Source organism: Drosophila biarmipes, chromosome X (genome assembly GCF_025231255.1).
Source record: "Drosophila biarmipes strain raj3 chromosome X, RU_DBia_V1.1, whole genome shotgun sequence".
Classification (NCBI taxonomy): domain Eukaryota; kingdom Metazoa; phylum Arthropoda; class Insecta; order Diptera; family Drosophilidae; genus Drosophila; species Drosophila biarmipes.
Window position 1 is genome coordinate 12,190,975 of NC_066611.1, and position 23,755 is coordinate 12,214,729.

General features: G+C 42.5%; 3 protein-coding genes across 14 annotated transcripts; all 3 read right to left on the minus strand.

The window, feature by feature from the left end:
• Positions 1 to 1,597: 1,597 nt before the first annotated feature.
• LOC108025570 (putative uncharacterized protein DDB_G0294196) lies at positions 1,598 to 2,407 on the minus strand. The gene has a single exon (XM_017096099.2). The coding sequence runs from the start codon at positions 2,405 to 2,407 to the stop codon at positions 1,598 to 1,600; it is 810 nt and encodes a 269-aa protein (XP_016951588.2).
• Positions 2,408 to 2,530: 123 nt separating this feature from the next.
• Positions 2,531 to 23,673, minus strand: LOC108025702 (protein scalloped). 12 transcript variants are annotated; one of them, XM_050890481.1, is made up of 12 exons: positions 23,601 to 23,673; positions 21,817 to 22,504; positions 7,841 to 7,968; positions 7,364 to 7,502; positions 6,511 to 6,641; positions 5,369 to 6,100; positions 3,761 to 3,801; positions 3,510 to 3,699; positions 3,350 to 3,412; positions 3,114 to 3,286; positions 2,743 to 2,977; positions 2,531 to 2,674 (listed from the first exon to the last, which is right to left on the minus strand). In XM_050890481.1, exons 2-12 carry the CDS (start codon positions 21,848 to 21,850, stop codon positions 2,561 to 2,563), a joined length of 1,980 nt encoding a protein of 659 aa, XP_050746438.1. In that variant the 5' UTR covers positions 21,851 to 22,504; positions 23,601 to 23,673; the 3' UTR covers positions 2,531 to 2,560. The 12 variants fall into 12 exon arrangements, with proteins under 12 accessions (XP_050746438.1, XP_050746437.1, XP_050746436.1 ...); XM_050890480.1 differs by lacking the exon at positions 23,601 to 23,673 and adding an exon at positions 23,313 to 23,584; XM_050890479.1 differs by lacking the exon at positions 23,601 to 23,673 and adding an exon at positions 23,114 to 23,584.
• Positions 16,850 to 18,285, minus strand: LOC108025704 (serine/threonine-protein phosphatase 2A activator). Its single transcript, XM_017096246.3, has one exon. It carries the CDS (start codon positions 18,218 to 18,220, stop codon positions 16,898 to 16,900), a length of 1,323 nt encoding a protein of 440 aa, XP_016951735.2. The 5' UTR covers positions 18,221 to 18,285; the 3' UTR covers positions 16,850 to 16,897.
• Positions 23,674 to 23,755: the final 82 nt, after the last annotated feature.

Here is a 23,755-nt window from a genome sequence, read left to right on the forward strand (position 1 = left end):
ATTAGTGATCTTTAATAATAATGTTTTTAAGACTACACCTTTAAAATATTGTTGTTGCTGGTCTGCTTAGCTTTCGAAATAAAATTCAACCGTCAATGTTGTGGAACTTTTTAGTATGCAATCGTATTATTCTTTTCACATTAACTTATCTTATCTACGAACAAAAAATGCGTATTTGCTGTAGTCGTATATACTTTAGAGCATAAATATGTTATATTATTTGGTAAATATATATGCGTAATTATATTATTATTATTATTACGATAATTTTAATTAGGCTGTTTTACATTCAGAATACATTTTGTTATCTTTTCTCGTACTTAGATCGGAAAATAAATCTTTATGTTAATTCTTCTGCATATTTTTTATGTATAATTTCTTACAATTTGGACATTTTATGTGTTCGAGCTTGTCTTCGGTGGATGCAGAAATGGCTAAATTACACACCAGTTTTCCTCATTCATTTACTTTCTAACATATGGGCGCTTTTAATACTAATGAATTTAAATCAGTAATTAATAATTTAATTAACGGTGGATCATTCGACACATGCTTAATTCAATTACTTACATATCCATTTCGCCGCTGCAAGACAAATGGATAGACAAAAACCATCGCGCAACACACAAGATCTCTCTATCTCTCTCTCGTTCCTCGATACTTCTCCCGCCTCATCGCGCCTCTGGCCGGGATTTCGACTTCGGATTTCGGTCAGCAGATTTGAATACACTTTGTTCTCGCAGTCCTCGAAGGTGCCTTATCTGGCTCCATATCAGTTGCCACTCCAGCCAGCCGCAAACACTGGTCGTCAACCGGTCGCACCACCTGCGGTCTGTCCTTCTCTTTCCCTCCTGCCTTCCCTCTCTCTTCCTCGCCGCTGCACTGCACTCGCGCTAAATGAAGAGTAAGCTTGAAAGCTTGAATAAAATAGAACTAACACACTATTTCTATACAATTTGCAGCCCTATGCGGAGGCTGTTATAAAAAAAAAATGGCCTAACCCTACTTGCACATAAGCATGCATATCTAATGGTAATTCGGAAAACTATATTGTATCTGTTTCTTTCGCGGCGTTCTTTGTTTCAAACGTATTAGTCAATATCTACTCTTATTCCTACTTTTTAAAATCAGCGCACGACGACTCTCCTATCTTCACTTTTTATTTATTTTTTTTTTCGCTTTAGGATTTTGTAAAGTTTTCATAAAAAAAATTATACACAAAAAATATGTTTTAAGTAACTTTGAGATCATTTAAATGTATTTTTTTTTATGTATGTATAGTACAATTTTACAGAAAGCACTCTATGCTGAACTAAAGTCGGTGGCTCGAGTCTTTCAAATAATTATTGTAACATAAAATATGATACACTTTTTATTTTGCACAAATAAAAATCTGATTTCGATACTGAACACCAATCAATTAATTTTTTTTTTGTTTTTTTTTTTTTTCTTGAGGCTCTTCCGTTGTCACCTGCCATTGTTTTTTTTTCTTTTTTGGGTGGAAAACGAAATGTTCTGATGGTGTGTCGTTCCTTATACTTCTAGCCCTTAAAATTAGCCTCAACCTTGCTTAAAGGCTGGTGGTATTATATGGCGCTCACGGCTCACGGCCTTTGTTACTGATTCCATCGGCAGTGGGTGGGGGTCGGGTTCGAGATCGCGGTTCCGCCGGCTCCTCGATCGGGGCACCAACGCCGCGAAGCATCCGAAACTCCGGCGGATCTTCGAGCTGGAGTTCCGCCTTGGACTCGACGCCACCGCCACCGCCCACGCCCACGCCCACCGCCGCTTCCTTTTCGCCAATACTGCTGAGATTTAGAGCAGCTGCGGAGCTTCTTTCTGGTTCCGAATACTCATGAGCGGACAGCTTGAGGAACTGCTCGTAGCTGGAGTGCTCCAGCTGCTTGTGCTCCAGCTCCAGACCCAGCTCCGGTTCCTGTTGCTCAGCCTCGAACGGTTGCTGTTGTTGCTGTTGTTGCGGTTGTTGCTGTTGTAGTGATTGCTGTGGTTGCTGTAGTGGCTGCTGTTGTGGCTGTGGCTTGTTGCCCATGCATAGGTTGTATGGTGGAAGGACTGCGCTAGTGCGATCCTCGAAGGCGGTGTGTTGCTGCTGGAGTGTTGGCTCTTGCACGCCGGAGGCAATCCTCGTTTCGGAGTCCAACTGGTAACTGGTATTTCCTTGTGACTGTGTGTACATCACCTCCTCCACTTGAAGTGCCGTCAGGGCATCGATTTCGCCATGGTGTTGCGGTGAGGTTAGTGATTGCTTAATCAGTGCAGCGGCAGCGGCAGCAGCGGATAGATTTCTATTCTTAATATTGCCGGTGTTGCTGCTGCTGTTGCCACATTTCTGTGAGTTAGCGATGCTACTGCTGCTGTTGCTTCTGGCACTCTTGGTGTTGGTCATTGTGTTCGCAATGTCGTTACTCGTCTTACTATCGCAATTCTTAGCCGTATTGATACTATTATTGTTGCCGCCGCCGTCGTCGATATATTTGTGAACTTGTGTGTTGATGATGGGATTCGCAGACAGGTTGGGCTCTGCTCCAGGCAGCTTTTGCTATTCCTTAATCAGACGGTATATATGGTGGGTGGTGCCGCTGTTCTGGGCCGCTACCTCAAACACATAGGCTATGCACAGCAGTGTCTCCTGCGTTTCGCGGGCTCTCATTACCTGAAAGCGATTTAAAAATAGTTTACAAATACACACACAATTTGGGACTCTCTAGTTCCAATACGCACTTGCAATATTGTAAAGTTTTCCAGCACACTGTTCATCATGTAGCGTTCCGGTAGGTTCTTCAGCTTCTGAATGAAATTGATCATGTACTCGCACATTGGGGAGCGCTGGATGCGATACACGTAGCGATTGTTCTCCAGCCGAGAGTACTCGCTCTCCACCTTCTCCACCACCTGCTTGCCAAAAGAGCAAACGATTGTGGAGCACACGAGCACGACATTCTCGTTGCTTTCGTATCTGCGGTGGAAAAGTGAGGTTAGGGCTGCAGTTAGGAGCACTTAAAAACAGGCCTTAGCCTTATAACAACTAGATCAGTGTTCTTGGATCACTAATCATGATTGCTAAGTAAATATCATCGGATTTTGAGACTTACTGGCTGGTTACGCCATAGAAATCACCCGTTTCGCTGCCCGTTGTTAGGTCCGTATTGAGGTCCGCCCAGCATTTGACCAGGTAAAACGCATTCTGGGGACCCTTTTCGTAGAGATCTTTGAGCCCGCCAGACTTTTCGGGAAACTTGTCTAGTATTTGCCGAATATCAACAGTCTGCAATATAATAGATGCATTATTTGGTTTCCCTGGATCATTGTAACCCTATTCAGTTCTCACCTCAAGCAATGGATCGGAAAAGGATGGCTTGCCGCCGAGTTGAACGAAGAGGTGACGGTTGTACTGCGGAAAAAAAAAAGCGGAAAAGGGAGTTATTAATAAAACATTTCGGTTGACTGATGGTGGGGCTGGGGAGCGGCCCCTTCCGGCCATGCCATACCATATCATCTCTCTGGATTTCCATGAACGCCGTAAACTCGAGTAGGCGGAATTTGTGCGTGGCAATGGCTCGACCTTCCCAGGGCAATTGTGAGGGCGGAATTCCAGTCTCGTCCCCGGACACCGCCGTCGACGTCTTGCCGGCGGGATAGGGTGGCTGGGCGAAGGGCTTGATGCTGTAATCATAGAAACTATTGGTCAATGCAAATGCGTTGTATAGCCAGCTCATGGGTAGACGAGATGCCAACTTACTCTTGGGACGTGCTCGGCTGTAGTCCGGGTTGCCAGAATTGCTGTTGCGATGGGAAGCCACACGGGATGGAAGATAAGAGAGGGGGATTATATAGTAAACCTTAATTAATTCCAATGCGTTTGTAAGGCTAGGCTCTTCGAGCAGTCGGTGTCAGTAGATAGTTGTTGGATGATGTACAGATATATATATATATAGATAGGTATATATATTGGGCGTTATACAAGATGGTTAAACGTATGGTGAGGCGACGACTTGTTAATCAACTGTTCACTAAACCGATTGTCATTAATTAAAGTTACCCAGCGAGATTAAAACCCAGCTTTCAGGCCAGCGGTTGGATGTTACATACGGTACACATATACACAATATACATGTCTATAGCGAACCTTAGAAATTAGGCGGTTCTATTAACAAGAGTAGTTCTTCGTATAGCAAGTCAAAGCAAGGAGTCAATTTCAATGAGCAAGCGAGCGCATTAGGGTTGGCGTAGCGGTACAACGGGCATCTCATTCGGGCCTCGATGATATTGAATCCGAGAAAGGAGTGATGGGATTGGAAGGAGATGGTGACAGGAAGGAGTGAGGGTGGCGTTGGGATGACACAGTGCTTGGGGCTGAAGTCCCTCATCGAAAGCAGCACACAGGTTACACATACAGTGGGTGTGACAAGAAATCTCTGGAGGTTTGAAACCTCTAAAAATATGTATCTACCGAGTACGACAGTGCCTAGGACAACAAAAGGCAACGTCATATTTCTCAGCATACTTTTAGACACCTTTTCATGTGATATTAAACACGTCCGATTTGCAGTTCTTTCAAAAATGGTGCCTTAAAGTATATTACAATATATATACTTCGACAGTTCTGAGGATACCAAGGAATAGTATATGTTTTAAAGCATACTTTTGGACACATAAGAAGGTGAATTGAAACCTCTGTAGATAAGAGCCTCTAAAAAAAGGGTCTTGAAAGAAGGCTACATTGTCACAAAAAGTAAATATGGAAAAACATTATCATATTTTTCACAACATACGTTTAGACACCCTTTCAGGTGATTTCAAAAAGTGTAGCACCTGCTTTAAAACGTCCAAAAGTACGACGAAATATTAAAGACAGTTTCATTTGATTTCAAGTCAGAAAACTTCCTTCTTCAAAAAGGTTCTTGAAAGTATGCTAAAATTTACTGAAAGTCCTTCTTAATCCCATTTTCACAGCATACTTTTGGGCACACGCTCGCGTGATTTCGAACCTCTAGAGATTTGCGTGACCCCGCAAACCGATGGGGGGTCGGAGGTCCCTGCACATGGATGTTGGGGTGAGTACACAAAACACAAAGCTAAACAAGAGCGTTGCAAATCCTAAATGAGCATTGCAGATTATGGCAGTGGTGATGGTGTGGCGCTGGTGCTTCTATGATTCTCTAATGCAGTTTTGTAATGCAACGGCGCAGTAGCGTTTGGCAAATGAGTTGCGTGTATGTTTTTGAAATTTTCTTTTTCTTTTTCTTTTCCATTTTTTCGAACGCGGTATGACAGCATACGAGTGATTTGCACAAGGCGGTGGAATCGAGGTGGAAATCGAGAGTTGGAAATAATAACGTTAGCTTACGCCAGAATACAACGGCGGGTGGTGCAGCGACGGCGGAGGAGGAGGTGGCGGCGGAGCTGGCGGCGAAGTCGACGGCACCACCATGGAGCCACCACCGCCGCCGCCCGGGCCCTGAGCCACTGGATCGTTGTCCGTATTGCTTGTCCGCTGCTGTTGCTGCTGCTGCTGCAGTTGCTGTTGCTGCTGCTGTTGCTGCTGCTGCTGCTGTTGCTGCTGGAGATGATAGACCGCTGCAACGGCTGCCGCATGTTGGTGATGATGCGGATGCATATGACTATGCGGTAGGTGCGTCAGATTGGGATGGGAATGGTGGTTGAGGTGGTGGTGGTGGTGGTGCAGTGGGTGGTGGTGGTGGGCTGGGTGGTGGTAGTGGTGCTGTTGCTGCTGTTGCTGTCGAGGAGATGACGACGACGACGAGGAGGACGGGATGACCGCCGCCGCTGCGGCTGCTGCAACAGCTGCCGCTGCCACCGCCGACGAGGAGGCGGAGGAGGAGTGTCTATGGGCTAGGGACGGCGGCGGTGGCGGCGGCAGCGGCGGGGGATGGAGGCTGAGGTGCCTCGCATGGTGGACGCCACCTGCCACACCGCCTGCCGCCGACAGGGCCGAGGCAGCCAACGCCAGATTGTTGGCCGCTTGGGCGGACACGATTTGCGAACTGGTCATGGTGCTCATGACCTGCAACGTTTGTTCTTTCTCATTCAATAAATGCAAAGACACACCATTGGTTTCCTGCAAAAGAGTTTCAGTTGGTCGGAGTGTTCATATTGGGTTTCGTGTGTGTGTGTCTTGTGATGGGGTTGTGTGTGCCTTTGGTGCTACCAACGCAATGTCGTTGCCATTATCTTGATTCGACTCGATTGTCAATCCTCAATCCCTCAATCAGGACAACCTTCGGGTCGTCCCTAACGCTCACTCAGAACCTCAGGGGATTTCCATCAGCTCAACGGCTCAACTGACTAGGCTGCCTTGCTTTTCCCGCTCTTCCAACCCTAAGAACTAGCTTTCGGATTGGTTTTCGAGAGACCTACTCTATGCGAACGCTTTCGAAATGTCCTACCTACCAAAAGCGATCGAAATAGTCTACCCCGCCGAAACAAAAAAGGAAATGTTTATGGATGGTACACATGTGAGCCACTCACCACTTTGATCTTCGCCTGGATCTCGCGGAGTTTCCGTCTGGCCAGCACCTGGATGTGCGAGCTGACTTGCTTCCTGGTTCTCGTCTTGCCTGTGCGCAGTTTGATGTATCGTGCGATCAGTTCGTTGCGACCTGTAAGTATGCGGGGAAATCGAAGTTTAATAGGTATTCTATAAGGTAGTAAGCCACATCACTCCTTGACCTTATATTCCCTGTTATATCTTGTAAAGAATTTCTTTTATGACCCGAACTAGAACTAGGGAAAATTGATTAAATTACCTCAAGTCAGCTCTTTAAAAATGCCATCAAAATATCTTCAAAATACGAACATCATTTAATAATTTCCCAACCATTTAACTCTCGGATTGACTTAAGCATATTATAAATTTGTAAAATGAATTCAATGATCTCAAAAATAAATTAATCATTAAAAAACTTGAATTTTCTGGCATTAGGATTATAATATCTACTTATGGAACTCCAAGCAAAAAAAAATTGTTAAGTTCCCTTTGCAACGCTATAATTCCCAACGGATTCTAGCTGCGCAGCTCATAAGCCAGCGATCTAGTGATGATTACAAAGCATAGGAACATAATTTTTCTTTCTCATAATTTTTAAGTATTTGTTATAAATGTACTATCCGGAAGTTCAATTTTTTTTTTCTTTTTTGTACAATTTTTTTTATCTAGGTTGTAATTCATAGTAATTATATATATTATTTTATATTATATATATTATTTTATATTATATATATTATTTTATATTATATATATTATTTTATATTATATATATTATTTTATATTATATATATGATTACTATGATATATATTATATATATGTTCTTCAGTACTCACCATACATTTTACCCTCGTCGGATAAAATGATTTTTCTACGTCCGCACGGCGGATATATAGATAAAGCCTCTTGAAAGCTCTGTTCGATATCAGGACTCCATACACCTTCGGCATCAGCGGAGGATAAGTCCTTTTCGTCCTGAAATATTTTTCAATTTATAAAGCAATTTATTAGGTATTTTGATTGCATTAAAATCAAACAGCCAAGGGATGATTAACAGATTTGAAAGTCTAATGTTTTATAAAGAGATTTTACGTTAAGATTGTTTGCCAGATCGGGTTTTCTTTAACACTTGAACTTACGTCTTAAATATTAAATATAAATAAATATAAGTATACATAAATAAATAGATATTAAATCACAAAAAAAAAATATTTAAAAAATAAGTAATCCAATCGAAACATTATTTTCTTGACTTAGGCATTATTTGAAATGAGGTTATGTGATCGCGGAGAACAAATAGATCTAAATCTTACATCGCTCATATCCCCAACATCCAGGTTTTTGCTATCCACCATGCTGCCATTTGTGTCTGCCGATCCAAGGGCACCTGGAGGACCGGCATTCACTGGTGTCCACGGTGATGGTATGGTGCCGGGTCCAACTGCAAGAAAATGGGAAATAAATTATAATAAATTGTAAGACAACTCTAAAGGTTTACTCTGCATGATGTAATATATTGTACAAGCAATTATATAGTTGGTAATCAATGTGTGCTGCCCGCCCTTCAAAATTACACTAAAAGATAAGATCCCACCCAAAGTATTTGATTGACTTCGGGGAAAAAGCCAATCCCTCAGTTTTTAATTTGGGAAAAAAACAAAAACCAAGCATCCAAAACACATACAAGGAATATTTGAGAAACTGTACAACAAAATTTAACTACTATTTGAAAAGTAGTAAGTATTTTATTGAGCTACTATTTACTACTTCTGCATTTACCACTGAAAACTTTAAACTACTATAAAATAGTAAAACTACTATTAAGTGGTGAAATTACATTTAGTACAAATATTTGTAGTACAACTGTAAAGAGTAATCGTTACTAATAAAATAGTAACTAAGAAGTAACTAATTTGTGTTCTTGTATGTAAATCCGAAGACGTCAAAGATCCATTTTCAAATTCATTAAACTGTCCTTCTGAATTTTTTTTATTACTGATACAAATATCTGAAGACCTTTTATGTGATCAGTGATTATACACACTATTTTTTTATTCACTGCCTTTGCGCGTTTCTGAGCATGCTTATAAGTCTTGAGATGATGAAACGTAAGAGTATTTCAAATCTATCTTTAGAATTAAATGTATAATCTATAATGTTGTGTTTTATATTATTCGATTTTGGCCAATTCCGAGGCTGCACAAGTAATGTGTACTCTTACATCAGAAATTTGTTTTTTCTTCAGGCATAAAAATGTTGTTCCCATTAACCGCCCACAACAAATTGAAATCGAAAATCTTTTGAAATGAATAGATACTTAGGAAGTCTCAACACTCTTTTTTGTTTACATTTTCGTCGCGAGCATTGGGAAAGGGTTGGAAGGCAAATCAACGCCCAAATATCGCATTATACCTTACGGATTGGAACGCCACCCCTGGTGGATGGTGGACTAGATGAGAAATTCCTGTCCCTGCCAATAAGTGGTGTAGAGGGTATGCAAGGGTATGTTGTTTTAAGGGGAACATATGTAACAGGTTGAGAAGGAAAGATTTTCCAACCGTATCTATTTCTATGGTCGAAATTCTGTAGCACCTGTATGATTTTAATATTTTTCAAAACTATACCAAATATTTTTGAAATAGGTAAAAAAATATTTTTGAAATACGTAAGAAAATATTTTTTGACTCGGTAAAAATATTTTTCAAATGCATAGGAACAATGTTTTTTAAAAGAAGTAGAAAACCATTTTCTTTAATGAGTTAATTTACGTCGGTAACATTACGAAACAAGTCAGTAAGTAATGGGTATGTAATAGTCGACGAACTTTTAATATTTCCTTTTTTTAATATACCATTCAAATGAAAAATTTCAATTAAAATTGAAAATCAATACAACATCTTTAATTAGTAAGGAAGCAGTACGATCATTATCTACTTTTTCAGGGATACTGCTCCTAACCCACTCAACTCACCCGACAGCTCCTTGAATTCCTCGAGGGAATCTAAATGATTGGAGAAGGGCGCCACTTTTAAGCCGATTTGGGTGAATATCTTTCAAAATAATATCTTTTGTATAGCACTAACGGTCCTTTAGATGCGAAAAAAATATTTTTAGTTTAACATTTCACTGTGTTGGATCTGTATCTGCATCTGCTTCGGTACTTGTATCTGCATCTGCATCTGTACTTGTATCTGTATCTGCATCTGCATCTGTACTTGTATCTGCATCTGCACACCTATCAAATCATTTTCATTTAAATTATTTTGTAGCTTATTTTTGCTGCTGCTGCTGGCTCTCCGCTCCTTTCCCTTCGACTGGCTTCCACACAGCGTGAAAAAACAATCCCGGCCGGCGGTGGCAAAGAAAGCAAAACTAAAATGCGTCTGGTTAAGAGAAGCGCGCACGTCAAACTGAAAACTGAAATGTGCCGTATAGTTTCCACATATTTCTATTCTTTGTTTTGGCCGGTTCCTTTTCTGCCCCTGGTGCCCCTGTGTGCCCCGGTGTTCCTGCGCCCGTCCAGGCCCATAGGGATGGTGTGCCACGGCCCGGCCTGGCTCGGCATGGTGGTTCTAGGTATTTGTGAGACAGAGCATAGAATGCAGTGGCACATACCCTCGCAGCGTACTATTGATAGAAGCCCTGGTGCAGTCAGTCGGTGGCGTGGGGCGCCAAGTGTGAGTCCGCAGGGGTACGCTGCGGCATAGCTGCATTCTGTACACCATAAGGTATAGGGCACAGTGCCGAGTGGAGTGGAGTGCTGTGCCAGAGACAATCTCCCCAAATCGCATGGAAAACCCGGAGACCGATCCTCCGCAAGGTTAGCACAAAACACCGCGCATGCTGCAGGGCCCGGTGCAGGGGTTGGGATCGTTTCAGGGGGTGAATGTGCCATTTTCCTTTCCACAATCTCGCAGGCACTCGCAATCGCCAATCAACAAGAAGGGGAATAGCTGAACCGTGCCCTAATGCTATCACAGGGCATTCCTGAATTTGGACAGCGGCGGCTCGGGATATTTTCCCAATTAGAAAACCCAGAAAAGGACTCTGGTCCTCTACGCTTGAGCTCAATTTCCGCCCGGGAAGCCCCGGCTCGCAGCTGCTCGTGCTCGGTTTTAATAAGGGAATGTGTGTTCTTTTCCTGCCCCTTCCATTCCCACCCCTAGAGGCCGCAGCTCTGTTGTGCGGCAATTGGAATTTATGGTATGCATTCTGCTTTTTCATTTTCCCTATGTACATACGCCCCGGCGCAGCTATATGTATGCATGTACATGTCGGAGCCTCACCGCCGGGGTGAGGACGGCCAGGAGCCGTGCGATGACGTACTCAGGCCACTCAGGATCGCACTTGGGATCCGCAGTACGCGCACGGATAAGGGGAAACCCGCCCCAAAGCCAGATACGGCCAGGCCAGGTCAGTTTGGTTTGCACTGTCCTCCTTGGCACTTGATCATATCACTTAAGACCGAGATACCATCGTACAATCAAATGTATCAAAGGTACCAAATGGTAAGGAATACACTAAAAATATTCGGTTTTCCTGGTTAATTTGACAACCGGACTATAAAGAGGGTATATATTAATGATAAAATGCATATTTATATATTATTTTAAAGGTATAAGGATCTTTCAGAATGTTCAAAGTATTTAGTTCAGAATAGTTTTGTATTTTTCTTATATAATATCAATACAAATGATCATCAAAATCAGACTTGCATAGTAACTGGTTCCATAAATGGTATGGTATACTGTTTTTTAAAGTAAACTAGGGTACGAAAACTTCGGTACGCCCTAGTCAGCTTCGCTTTTGTCAAGTCAACCCTTAAAATGCGCCCTCCTTCCTCCTGCCCAAAGTCTTCTGAGGTCAGGACAAACGAATTCGCAACCTGGTAAAGGTTAAAATAGAACAAACTCAAAGTAGTAACCCTTAAATAAATATGCATTCTGAAAGCATATTCTTAGTGTGGCATTTGACAAAGCTAGAACGCTACGAAAACATCAGGGTATAGATACAAATATGGGTATTTTATGAAGTCGGTAAAGGTCAGGAACAGCAGGAAGAGTGAGATTTTTACTTGTGTATTAAAAATACATAACTTCCAAATTCTTTTTTATTTTTATTTGAACGTTTTTTTCTTAAAAGCGGAAACGTTTTAATTTTTAACTACCCATTGTTTCACAAGTTGGTTAAATTACCTTAGCAAACTCTTGAAAGAAGGCATTTTAGACCCTATAAAACTATATATTTTTCATCAGCATCTGTCAAGTCTTATAAGCATGCTACTATATCCGGCATTAAGAGCCCCAACTTGTTTTTTTGAATAATTACGATAAACTTTATCAAAATCGGATACGCTTTCGCTGTTCTCAAAGATATCCGTAAGCATGTATGCCCGTGACTCATGGGATAGTCACTCTGTAGACGTCTGTAAGCCAGTTGTGATAGCGACTGGTCAAATACCTAAGTGACTAATGCCTTTTCGCTCTAGCCCCGGGGCACAGAAATTTCGGCCTGTCCAGCTAGGCCTCCTTTCTGGTTTTTTGTCAGCTGTCTAGTAAGCTATCTGAGGGAAATACATCTAGGTTATTTGCATTCAAAAATATAGTGATAGGCCCCCAAAGTGATCGTTCTTATGAAAGAAGTGAAATTAAAGTAACCAGAAGCCTCCTCCTCCCCAATAATAAAAAAGAATACTGGGCTAGTGAACCTATAAAACTAAGAGACTAGTCCAAAAGCAAAAGATCGGTAGACAAAGCGCCTCGGACCAAGAACATGCACACATGTACTCTCCCACCCTGCACTCCGAGCTCCTGACCAAAATATTATTATGCAACGGCAGGGGCAAAAAGCTCTTTTCGAAATCCGCTCGGCTTGCAAAACAGTTCGAGCCATATCTTATCCGCAGACCCGTCGAATCATCAGTATCATCTTAAACCTGACTCTTCCGCTGAATTATTCATCTGGGCAATCGAAAGTTCGGATCGCTTGGACCCATGCATGTGGGCTTATATGTGTGCATGTTGTGTACATGGGCTGGCGAAGAGCGGGCCCTGCAGTTCTGCTCTCCGTTTCTGGCGACTTTCTCGCGCCAGAGAGAGAGAGAAAGAGGAAAGTCACCAAAAAAGACAGAAGAATCGCAGATCAAATCTTCTGGGCGCTGGGGTCTTCGTTTGCCGTGGTCTTAAGTTTAGTATGGGGGGGGGGGGAGGGGGGTGATGGTGAGTGAGTGAGTGGTTCGAATGTGCAACGGACCTGCCTGTGGTTCTGCCTTCTCCGCAACCTCCAACTCAGTGCAGCTCAGGTTGTTCTGCAACTGCAGCAGCCCGGTGCTGCAAGTGCTCGAGCTGGTGATGTTTTTCATGCAGCCAGGTTTCCAGGTCGTTTTCACGGGTGTACGGGTGTACGGGTATACGGGTGCGGTGCGTCGCCTACTAGTTCACGGAATTAAAATCTGTTCGCGCTAGATTTAGCCTCTGATGTCACCATCAAGAGCCGTACCGTCGTCGTCGCGGCTGGTCAGAGGCACTCACTCTTATTATTATTATGCGCTTGTAACAGTTACTGTTTTTTGTTTTTCTCCAGACTTTTTATTGGGCGTGCTATTATCTATGTCCGTTGATAAGGCGGTGGAGCGCTGTTTCTACTCTTTTTTTTTTTATTTTATTATACTTTGTAGTTGGGCTATACCTGGTAGCAGGCTAGCAGGGGCTAGCGTCTGGGACGGGACCACTGGATGGGACTGGAAGTAACGCAGAAACCCTTTCGCTGGGATTATGTGGCTTATTCGATACTTGTTTTTGCACTACTTTACTTTTCTCGTACGCGACTCGTATCGAATCAAATTTCGATTCTACGTGCTCGGTGTACACACATGCATATTCACAATACTTACTTACATCTGCAATAATTCATGAATCGGAGTTCTTGAGTTGAGGAAGTGAGAAAGATCTTTTTCAGGCACAGGCACAGGCACAGGCACGGGCAGAGGCAACATCTTTTTACTTGTTCGCCTGCCTCTGCCGCTCGCGCTCTCGCTCTCGCTCTCTCTTCTCGTTTTCGTTCTCATTCTCACTCTCCTCACACTCACACCCGTTCGCATTCTCTCAAACACTCCCACTCTCCCTCGCTCTGGCTCTCTTTGGATATATGCACGTAGCTGTATAACTGTGTATTTAGTAGTGGGAAAAGAGTATGAGCAGCTTTGTACAATATCGTGGTCTTTGTGAAAGTGAGAATGTGTCAGTAAGCCTTTCAGTGGAAATAAGGCGCAGCTGCGGCAATAAGATGAAGTGAAGAAAGAAGAATGGCCACCGCTAACTATTGGATAGGTTTGGTTTGTCGCTTTTCCACGTTTCTACATTTCCACATCCAACTTCAACGTTAGTTAATGCCCAGTGGCCAGTGCCCAGTCCCCAGTCCGTCCCCAATTGAGATTGGGCGGGGGGTCTTTGGGGCGCTGACGATAGCCGATTATGATGATAATTATGATGTCCATATGAATTCTCCCCGCCTGCTTAGCCAAATAGTCTGTTTTTCTGCACAAGTGCAGTTCTAATTGTGTGTTGTGCACACATTGAGTGTGCGACTGTGAGTGTGCCAAGGCACACGCACATATACGTCTGTATTCCTGTATTTAGATATATAGTTTTATGAAATTCTTTTCAAATGCCTGATTTCAGATCTGAGATCTTTTCTTTTTGTTCGTTTTTGGGGCACCTAGAGGCATAGGATAATTTGCTTAAGAGCCACACACAGCCATATCTTGCGATGCCCTCCCCACACGCCTACTGTTTATAAGATACGTATCGCATAAGAAAAAGATAAAACAAAAAAGACCAGAGAGCGAGAGAGGGAGAGAGAAGGTGAATCAAAATGTGGCCACATATTAAACAAATGTTCTAAAAATCTTTCTATACAGATATGTATAATAAACACACAAAACGCATGGGAACAGAACCAAATGAACAGGAAAAAAAAGGGAAAAAATAATTTTGCAAGAGGAAAATGTATTTAATAATCTTAAAACCCACGCACACTTTTACAGCCGCTCACGGCTGTACGAAAAAGGGGGCTGAAATGAGAGGAGGCGGCGCACTATACACCACACACACACACAACAACGGTACGAAACGAAACGAAACAACGATGACGACAACGAAAAATCGCGGAAACACTGCGAAAAACGCAACGCGCAGAAGCGAGAGAAACTCATCGACTGAATCCAAATTCGAATCAATACAAAGAACGACGCCGACGTCAGCGTCGATAACACACTATAGTTGTTGGATGGGATTGTTGTTGGACGACTGGGACGGTCGGGATTGTTGTTTCTTTTTGTTGTTTCCCTGGTTGTTGCTCGGCTTGGCCTGGCTAACTCAACGCAGCCCCAACTCTCGGACTCGAACTCGGAATCGGGCTCGGGCTCGGGCTCATTTCAACTCATTCTCTGCCTTCAGCCCCAGCCTCAGCCTCAGCTTCTGCCACTGCCTCTGCCTCTGCTCTGCCAGCATAACTGGTGGATCTGGTTGTTTAGTTTCAGTGCTCGGTGTTCGGTGTTCAGTGTTCAGTTTCCTAACACAACCGATGACTACACGAGCGAACACAGACGCAGAATACAACCCGATCAAACCCAGAAACAGCACTATATCACCATTACAAGTGCACTGCCTAAACCACACACACAATTGGGGAGCTAGAGCAGCAGAGAGAACCACTCTCAGCTCGCTCTCTCCCCGTCCCTCTCTTCTCTCTCTCTCTTTCTCTCTCTATATATATACAGCCGACGGGTGTGACTAATAGTCGTCGAGCTTTATGCCGCTGGCGCCTTACCGCACGATTTCGATTTCGCTCATTTTGTAACCCTTTAGCATAGGGTGTTATAACTCTGGCCCGAATTTCGCAACGGAAGTCATGTCCTTTATCGCTCCCCAGCTCTCTGACCTTAGCTAACAAAATTGAAAGAGGCGCGCTTCCGTTGCGGATCGCGAAAAACCCACAATTTCCTGATAAAACAGCCGTTCTCCCACAACTCCAAAGTCTCTATAAGTCAAACTAGTTTTATTGGCAATAGAACAGAGAATACAAATGCACGTGAAATGTAGTCTTTATCTCGAAGTCTCTCAGAACTCGATCTTTTTTTCGATGGCAGAAGGTGGTTCGCGTTTAACAGTATCTTTCAGCGATCTGGGCATTTTGCCCGCCACTTTTTATCGCAAACTAAGCAACCTAATATTTTTAAAGCACTAGCATTTGTTTATGCCATATGCGATATCGAATTGTTGAACAGTAATTTGCCAATATGTTATTGTAAAATATGAACAAAAACGTGCCAATATGCAAAACGCTAGGGGTTCTAAAATGCGATACAGTGGCAATACTGAACTCGCAAAAGGCGGTAAAAAAACACTTTATTTTTAAAATAATATGAATGATCACACTTTTTGAGCTTCTTCAAGGAAAAGCACGTGTTTTATGTGTTCACAACAGCGGCGGCTGTGTAAACGGTTCGCAAAAAATTGCTGCTGTTGCGTTTTCAAGCGGATGTGAGAGACGATTTTAAATTAGGGGTTATGAGAACTTCTCCATCTCTCTCTTTTATTTAAATGGCAAATGCTTAATTTGTAATTCATGGTTTTTTTATACTGTCAGTATATGGGGTTTCACATCTTTCAATCCCAAATTCCCAATCATTCCGAAAAGATGAATGTTGTAAGCTTTTGTGGTACCAAAAATAAGATATGTCTAAAAGTTAAGCGGAGGAAGTAAAAAAAGTGGAGCTGCCTCCATTTTTAACATTTAACAACCAAAATATCACCAGAGTTTTTTAATTTAAATGATTTACGATACATTCTTTGCGCCTGCGTGTGGGTTTCACATCTTTAAAAAATCCCAATTATTGCGGAGAGATGAATGTTGTAAGCTTTTGTCGTGCCAAAAAATGGCATGTTCCATTCCGCTTGGTTCAATAAGATATGGAAGCCAAAAAAAATAGTATTGACTCCATTTGTAATATTTCACAACCAAAATTTCACCAGAGTTTCTTAATTTTACGATACGTTCTATGCGCCTGCCTGTGGGCCTTAGTTCTTTTCGGAGAAATAAGTTATCGTATAGTGAAAAAACGAATTTCTAGAACATAACTAACTCTGGAAGAATTTTCAATTGTAACTTGCTCTTGGTTTAAAGGTAAGTTAAAAAAGCTTCATTCCTTTTGTACAAATATCAGCTAATAAAATGTAAGGAACCAGCTTGGAACATACTAGATCTATATACATATGTATATCTATGTATCCCTGTGAGAATGAATGTGTAAGAAAATTGAGTTGCATTTCCATTCTCACAAGTTTTTATGCATTAATTGGGTTGACATTTTAGGGTCCATTAGTAGCGAATGAAGTGACAGAGTCATTCTGGGTAGCAGTCCGATCCGGGAAGAACATCGCAGGGCTGGCCCCACCCTCATCCGCAGCCTGTCGCATCATCCAGAGGCGTTCGTCCTCCTCGCTGTCGTCCGATCTCCATTGGCCTTTTGGTTCCTGAAAGCCAAGGAAGGACTCCGGCTCCATGCTGATATATCTGCTGACCGGAAGCGATGGCTCCCACAGACCCTGCCCCGGCTCCAAATCCTCCTCGTTCTCCCGACGATCGAGGTACTGGGGCCCCAAGTATGCCCGCTCCAACTGCCTGGGCATCGTGATGGCCTCAAAGGACATCAGTTCGCAGAATATCACCTGCTCCAAGGTTTCGAACGAGAAGAGCACGTTGTCGATGTAGTTCCTTTCGAGGCCCCGGTACACCTGCGGCCAGGTGGGCACCGAGAGCAGGCTCCACAGCTGAAAGGCCACCTGGCTCAGCTGGCCGCCGCGCGACTTCTGCAGGTGATCGATCATGTCCAGCATCATGTAGTCCTGCTTGTGGCTTTCCATCACCTTGGCCTGGTCGCACTGCATCGGCGAGAAGGGACTGTCCAGCGAGAGCTGAGCAGCTCCCCAGAGATAGGGCAGAAAGCAGTAGTCGTCGATGGAGCACATGGGATCCTTGGTTATCTGCAGGGAGTAGGTGGCGATGACGCGGCGCACCAGATGGGTATAGCGATTGAAGAGCAGCAGGCCCGCGGCCACCGTATCCTGGGCACCAAGGATGCCGCAGCGGAAGAGGCCGCAGAGGAAGAAGAGGAACATGAGCTCGTTGGCGGGACCGATGTCCAGACTCGAGGAATTGCCAAAGGAACGCCGCAGATACTGGCCCAGTTCGTTGATGTGCTTGCAGTTCGCCTTGATGGCCTCGTCCAGTTTGCTGAAGACGTGCTGGAACATGTGCTCCATCCAGATGCGGTAGGATCGCGTTCTCACCTGGCCGGCCGGCACAGATATGTTCGATTCCTCGGGCTTGGGCGAGTGCTCGACCAGCAGGTGCTCCAGGCCATCGAAGATCTCGCACAGGCGCCGCATCTGCACCGACACCGGAAAGTCCGGGTCCCGCGTCATTCGATGGCCCTGGATGGCCCGGCTGGTGTGGTTGATGTAGGCAATCGTGTCGTGATAGGCCTGCGAGCGGGCCCAGCGGTCCAGATCCTCGAAGCTGCGCACCTGTTTCACGGGGCCGTTCTGCATGAAGGCCGATGCCCGGAGCACCTGGACCGTGGGATCGGTCACCGCGTATCCGAGTTTGTTGAAGCTCATTTCGGGATTCATTTCGAATCGAATCAAATCAAAGACTTTTTGTGTGGTTTCGTGTCGAAATAGGTATGAGTTGGATGCTTTCGAAACAACCGCCTCGAGCTACTAAGAGTGCTTTAAAACCTGGAACTCTACTCGGAAAACAAGTTTTTCGGTTGAATCTATACACTTTTGCAGTAGATTTCCTGCTTTGGTGGTAGAACTAACCACCAAAAAACTGTGAAGAGACTATATACATGACAAATTCAATTTGTTTCCCCTTTTGTACTTATAATTCCCAACTTGTTCTAGCGTAACGTACTTTTATTGAGCTTTTAAAGTTCCTTTGTATCATGATGTACTTTTATAACAATTATATTCTCCGTTTCATTGAGAATCTGCTTTAATGATTTACAACGCTACTTAATACTTGATATCATATTGAGTTTTCTTTGTTTGTTCAGTCATCTCGTTTTTCCCATGCCACATATTTATTTTGCAACTACCCCCACTGGCGACAGGATAGCGAGAAAATCTTCACTCATTACCATTTACACACGTCATAATTATTTAATGGGGAACCCATTGTGGTTCGTCTTTTGGCTCGTAATTATGCTTTTTTCGTTTTGTGTGGCCCTAATTGGCGCTTTTTTCTACATGTGGACGTACATTTTTTCTCAATGTAGTAATAGCTGCCGGGTAAGTTGGCCCTTTGCGCACCGCTAAAAAAATTATTCAAGACCGAAATTCAAGTATCATTTATTTATATTTCCACCCAGGGCGTTTCCGATTTCTTTCTAAAGTGCGTTCAATTTCCAGGATATTGTTCCACAGCCATGATAAACTGCCAGCCCATATGCTAAGCTTCTCATGAAAAACGCTGACACCCGGCTTGAGCAGGATGATCCAGTCCATAAACATATATCAATTTGCGGAAAGTGCCATAGTCTAATAAATTTTATTTTTACACCTTTTCCAATGAGTTGGGCAAGATAATTCCTATTATCTTCTTCAAACCCATTATGATAAATTGTTTTAAATGTATGATTATTAAGCTTAAAATTGCCTATATTTTCTATAAACAAAGGCAAGTAAAGAGGTTCAAATTTAAATCTTATATTATTAACACTACTCATACAGAAATATAGGTTTCTATATTATGTGAGGTTCATTTGGAGTTGGCAATGGCTTTGTAAAAGTCACCTTTAAACTAAAGCAATGCCTTTTGATATGTGTATAACCTAAGCATAGCGTTTATAGCGTAGGTGTATTGCCGAATTCGAACTACCTTCCGATACAGTTTAGTTTTAGAACAGAACTCGGCAGGTGTCACGTTCCGCAGACATGACAAAACGATCATTTTGCAATTGTACACGATTTACTTTCCATATATACAATATAACCCGTTAAATACCACATAACTGAGTGGTACGTCATTGAAAACTGCACTAATTTCCACACATTTGTGCACATTTTTCTTATTAATACGTTAATTAAGCTGTATTTAAGATTTTCTTTTACTTTAAATCGAATCGAGGAATATATTTTCTAAAATGTAAGTCAATTTAAATCTGTCTTGTATTTAAAAATAATATAAAAAGATTTCAATTTGGAGCTTGACTGGAGTTATTTTTTCCAGTGGCTATGAAAAACAAATAATGGGGGTATTTAACAGGGGATATTTCTAAGCCACTGAAAAAAATCTTCATGGAACAAATAGGGATAAATTCGATAATTTTTCGATTTATAACCTGCTTGTCAAATAAAGCAATTCATTTTTAAATCCTGCTGTACGGTTTTTGGATGAATCTTATAAAATTTGGTCGCACTAGAAAAGTTTTGCTGTTCATTTCATATTCATTTAAAAAGATTTTTTTTGCAGCCTTTTGAGGAAATGCTGCTAAACTTTTGCTTTATGTTGTATGTTTGCACATGCATATACTGGTTTTATTTAATTATTTTTGTGAGTTTCAGGCAGATCCCTGGTCCAAGTTAGCAAACCATTTGTCTGTGTAAAAGAAATTCTTTGTCTCATACCAACGAAGATACGAGATACAACAGGAACGGCAACAGCAGAGAAGAATCGACGGACCGGGAACCAAAATAAATGCGCAATGCATACATGGAGCGCACATAAGAGTGAGACGGGACTACAACGTGACATTCCTTAAATTTTTGTTTGTGTTCAGGGAACATTAAAAAATATTTTTATCTTGTGCAAAAGAACCAACTTCTGATGGGAAGAATCCTTTTTTTCAAGTTGCTGCTGCCGTTGTCGCTTTGACGTTGCCGACGCTGCCGTGCTGCGCTTCTCTCCGTCTGCGTTTGTAGTTTTCAAGGGAAGCCGAATCCCCGAACTTTCTATGGAAGAGGAAGTAAGAAAACGCACAGTGTCTCGAGGAATTTTTCGAAACTGAAAATAACTCTATGGAAAAATGTGCCCACAAACTATATAAGACCAGACTATCGCCGTCGTCATCTGCAACAAGTTCACTTGAACTTGGCGGTTTTATTTAGAAAGGAAGCGACACCCATTGCTACTCAAACGTATTTCGATCGGAAAAATAGAACATATGATACAAAATGATGTTGGAAGTATATGGTGAAGCTAGAGTTTTCAAATTAACGGACAGATATACGGACAAGATATTTCACATAGATATGTACATTTTCCAATTACAATTTATTAAAATTTAAAACTGTGTTTAACGTCATTACTATTATCATTACTAATATATTATTTATTATTTATTTCTGCCCAAGTGTCATTGCATACATATATGCCTGTTATTCTAAGAGCTTTGTAGTTCCTTTTAGAAAAGGAATTGCTAAAGAACATTTCTTTGTATTATTTACGTACTTCATTCCAAAATATTTAGAGACGATCGATTTCGTATAAATATTGAAAACATTTTTCTGCTAGGGATCTGTGTAGAAATTGCTTACGTTTACATGTAGATACGTATATTTTTTCGATAATGTTCTGGGAAAATGAAGAAAGTCAAGGTTTATCAGGAACAGATTAAGCTGTCAGTAAGGTTCCCTTTCCTTAAGTTTCCTTAAATAAAAGTTTTCCGTTTAAAATTGCATTTATTTTGTAATCGTTTTTTTGGCCTTTAATAAAAGGCACTTAAAAAAAAAAGGTTTTTTAGATCTTACATGTTACAATTTTTTTAGAGCTTTGCGGAAACCATGAAAATCACAAGCCAATCTCAATCTTTGTATTTTTGTTGCGCTATTTTAAAATTTAGGAATGTATTGAAGGAATTCTAACTTGATTTTTTTGGGATTTAAGATCTCAAGTTTATAATTGAAAATGTAAGAAGGGTCTAACGTATTTGTTTTGAACATAATGCATTATCATCGATGAATGATACGAGTATAAGATCTCATCAAATCACTATAATATTATGAATCATTTCATGGAGGTGCTTTAAGAGGAGATCATAAATTGATTTTAACTATGGTACGGCATAAAATATTAAATCTGTAAAGGGTTAAACCCGCCAAAGGCTTTCCGAAACACATTGCCCCTTGCTTAATTAACTTTAAGCCAATATTTCTAAAGTTTGCTCGCGACACTTGCCGGCGGCAAATGAACAGACATGTGTGAATACAAATTGGAAACTTACTTTTGTACAGAAACTTGGAGTAATCACAATCCATGTCGCATTGGTGGGGGGTCCAGGACTATTGGGTAGTTGTTGCTGCTGTTGCTGTTGCTGTTCCCGGGTTTGATGGCCGAACTCGGAGTGTTTGCTGATTGATTGCCGATCGCTGATTAGGTATTCCCATTCACCGCACCTTCCTGGGCGGACTTCTCACTTGGACTTTGCTGAGATAGAAAAGAGCACGGCTGCGGCAGTTTCTCAGGAGGTGTCGATCCATGTTTATCGATCGACCAGGACGACGCGAGGCGGGATCTTCCGCGTTATCGATAACTTTGGGACGCGTTTACATGACCGTGGCGACGGCTTCTGGCGTTGACTTGCGATTTGCACTCACTTATTTGTTTATTTATGTTCTTGTGGTGTTCTGTTTGGGCTGCTCACTGACGGCGAAGGCGAATCATCTGTGCACTTTCGAATGTTGACAACGCTGCTTATTTTTATTGTTTCACGGCTTGTCATTACTGCAATTTGAATCCACTTCTGAGTAAGTACATTATGCGATTTTTCTTTTTGGCTTGGTTTTCAGGTATTTACACAGCGGTAAGCGGAGCTGGGCCTACGCTTGCGGACAGACGAGCTCGCCGACTCTTGGCCATATTTATTCTCGGTGCACTATAGTGGTTTTATCGTAGTGTTTTATTAAAATGCACTGCAAAAAAAATACGCAAATCAATGAGGTGGGCAGGGTTGGAGGCAATGTGCTCGATAGGTTAGGTACTATTTGTTTGTTTTTTCCTCGCGCTCGAGTAGTTTTCCCGAAGAGAGGTGCTTTTGAAAGTGGGTGCAACAGTTGTGCCGCAATCAGCGCAAATGAATCTCTGGCGGTGATTCATAAGCTGTCAAATAAGTGCACAGCACAGCACTACACAACACAACACAACACGACACTGCAGAACACAACACAACAAATGGGGGGAAAAAAAGAACACACTCTCAAAAAAAGCGATGTAGTACAAAGTACCGTGGCGTGGAGTGGCCGAAAAGCGCTCCGCATTACCTGCGCATTAACAATCGGATAGGATACGGGATAAGGGGATAGGGATAGGGATAGGGATAGGGATAGGGATAGGGATAGGGACACGGATACCAGACCTATATGCGCTCTCTGTGCGACCTGGCACACACGAAGGCGACTTTACACTGGCCAACATGGGAAGTGCAGTGGCCACTATTACTTGTGTTTTCTTTGCCACGGTCTGTTTCAGATCCGGTTGCAGCACGGCTTATGCGGAGCTAATTAAACTAAAACTTTGTTTACCCAACACGCTTTGGCAATGGAGCGGCCGTAATATCCGTAAACCACCAATCGCTAGCCCATTGGGATACCACGCGATTTCCACGCCATTTCCAGGCTATATTTATACGCCCGTTTGTCATTTGGAGGCAAATGTACACATCTGATTCGGATTCTGGCCGTGATGACGATGGTTTTGCCTAAACTTTGCGCTTATTTTTACCGGCACCACGGGCACGGCGCACTCCGCTTCTGTTTGGACTCGTTGTACACCAGCGATAAAACAACATATCCGACGGATAACGACGACGAATGGGATGGACGGGCTCTGAGATTCAGATGGAAGGAAAGTCGGGGAGGGAAAAACCGCAATTCTATTATATCTCTGGCTGCCGCCGCCGCTGCCGCTGCCGCTGCCTTTCGTTTGTTTTAATTTTAACTAATGTTAACTAGCTCTCGCAAAGGCAAACGCAAATAACACAGACGCAGGCGATGGCATAAACAGAACTACCAATAAGAAAATATCTCAAAATGTATTTCAGGCAAAAGTAAAACAGTAAAAGCTCTTCTCATTGAGCATTCGCATTCGACCGATAAACCCGACCGAAACGAACTGAGCAAAACAGCAGAGAAGAGAGCGAGAAAACGTCCCCCATCCCCTTCTCG

Excerpts from the sequence above, each read along its gene's own strand:
- LOC108025570 (XM_017096099.2), bottom strand. The coding sequence starts at position 2,407 with ATGACCAACACCAAGAGTGCCAGAAGCAACAGCAGCAGTAGCATCGCT.
- LOC108025704 (XM_017096246.3), bottom strand. The coding sequence starts at position 18,220 with ATGAATCCCGAAATGAGCTTCAACAAACTCGGATACGCGGTGACCGAT.
- LOC108025702 (XM_050890477.1), bottom strand. The coding sequence starts at position 12,888 with ATGAAAAACATCACCAGCTCGAGCACTTGCAGCACCGGGCTGCTGCAG. Across the intron at positions 7,969-12,779 it reads GAAGGCAGAACCACAGGCAG|TTGGACCCGGCACCATACCA; the intron begins GTCCGTTGCACA and ends ATTTTCTTGCAG. Across the intron at positions 3,413-3,509 it reads AAATCCAGAGAGATGATATG|TACAACCGTCACCTCTTCGT; the intron begins GTATGGCATGGC and ends TTTTTTCCGCAG.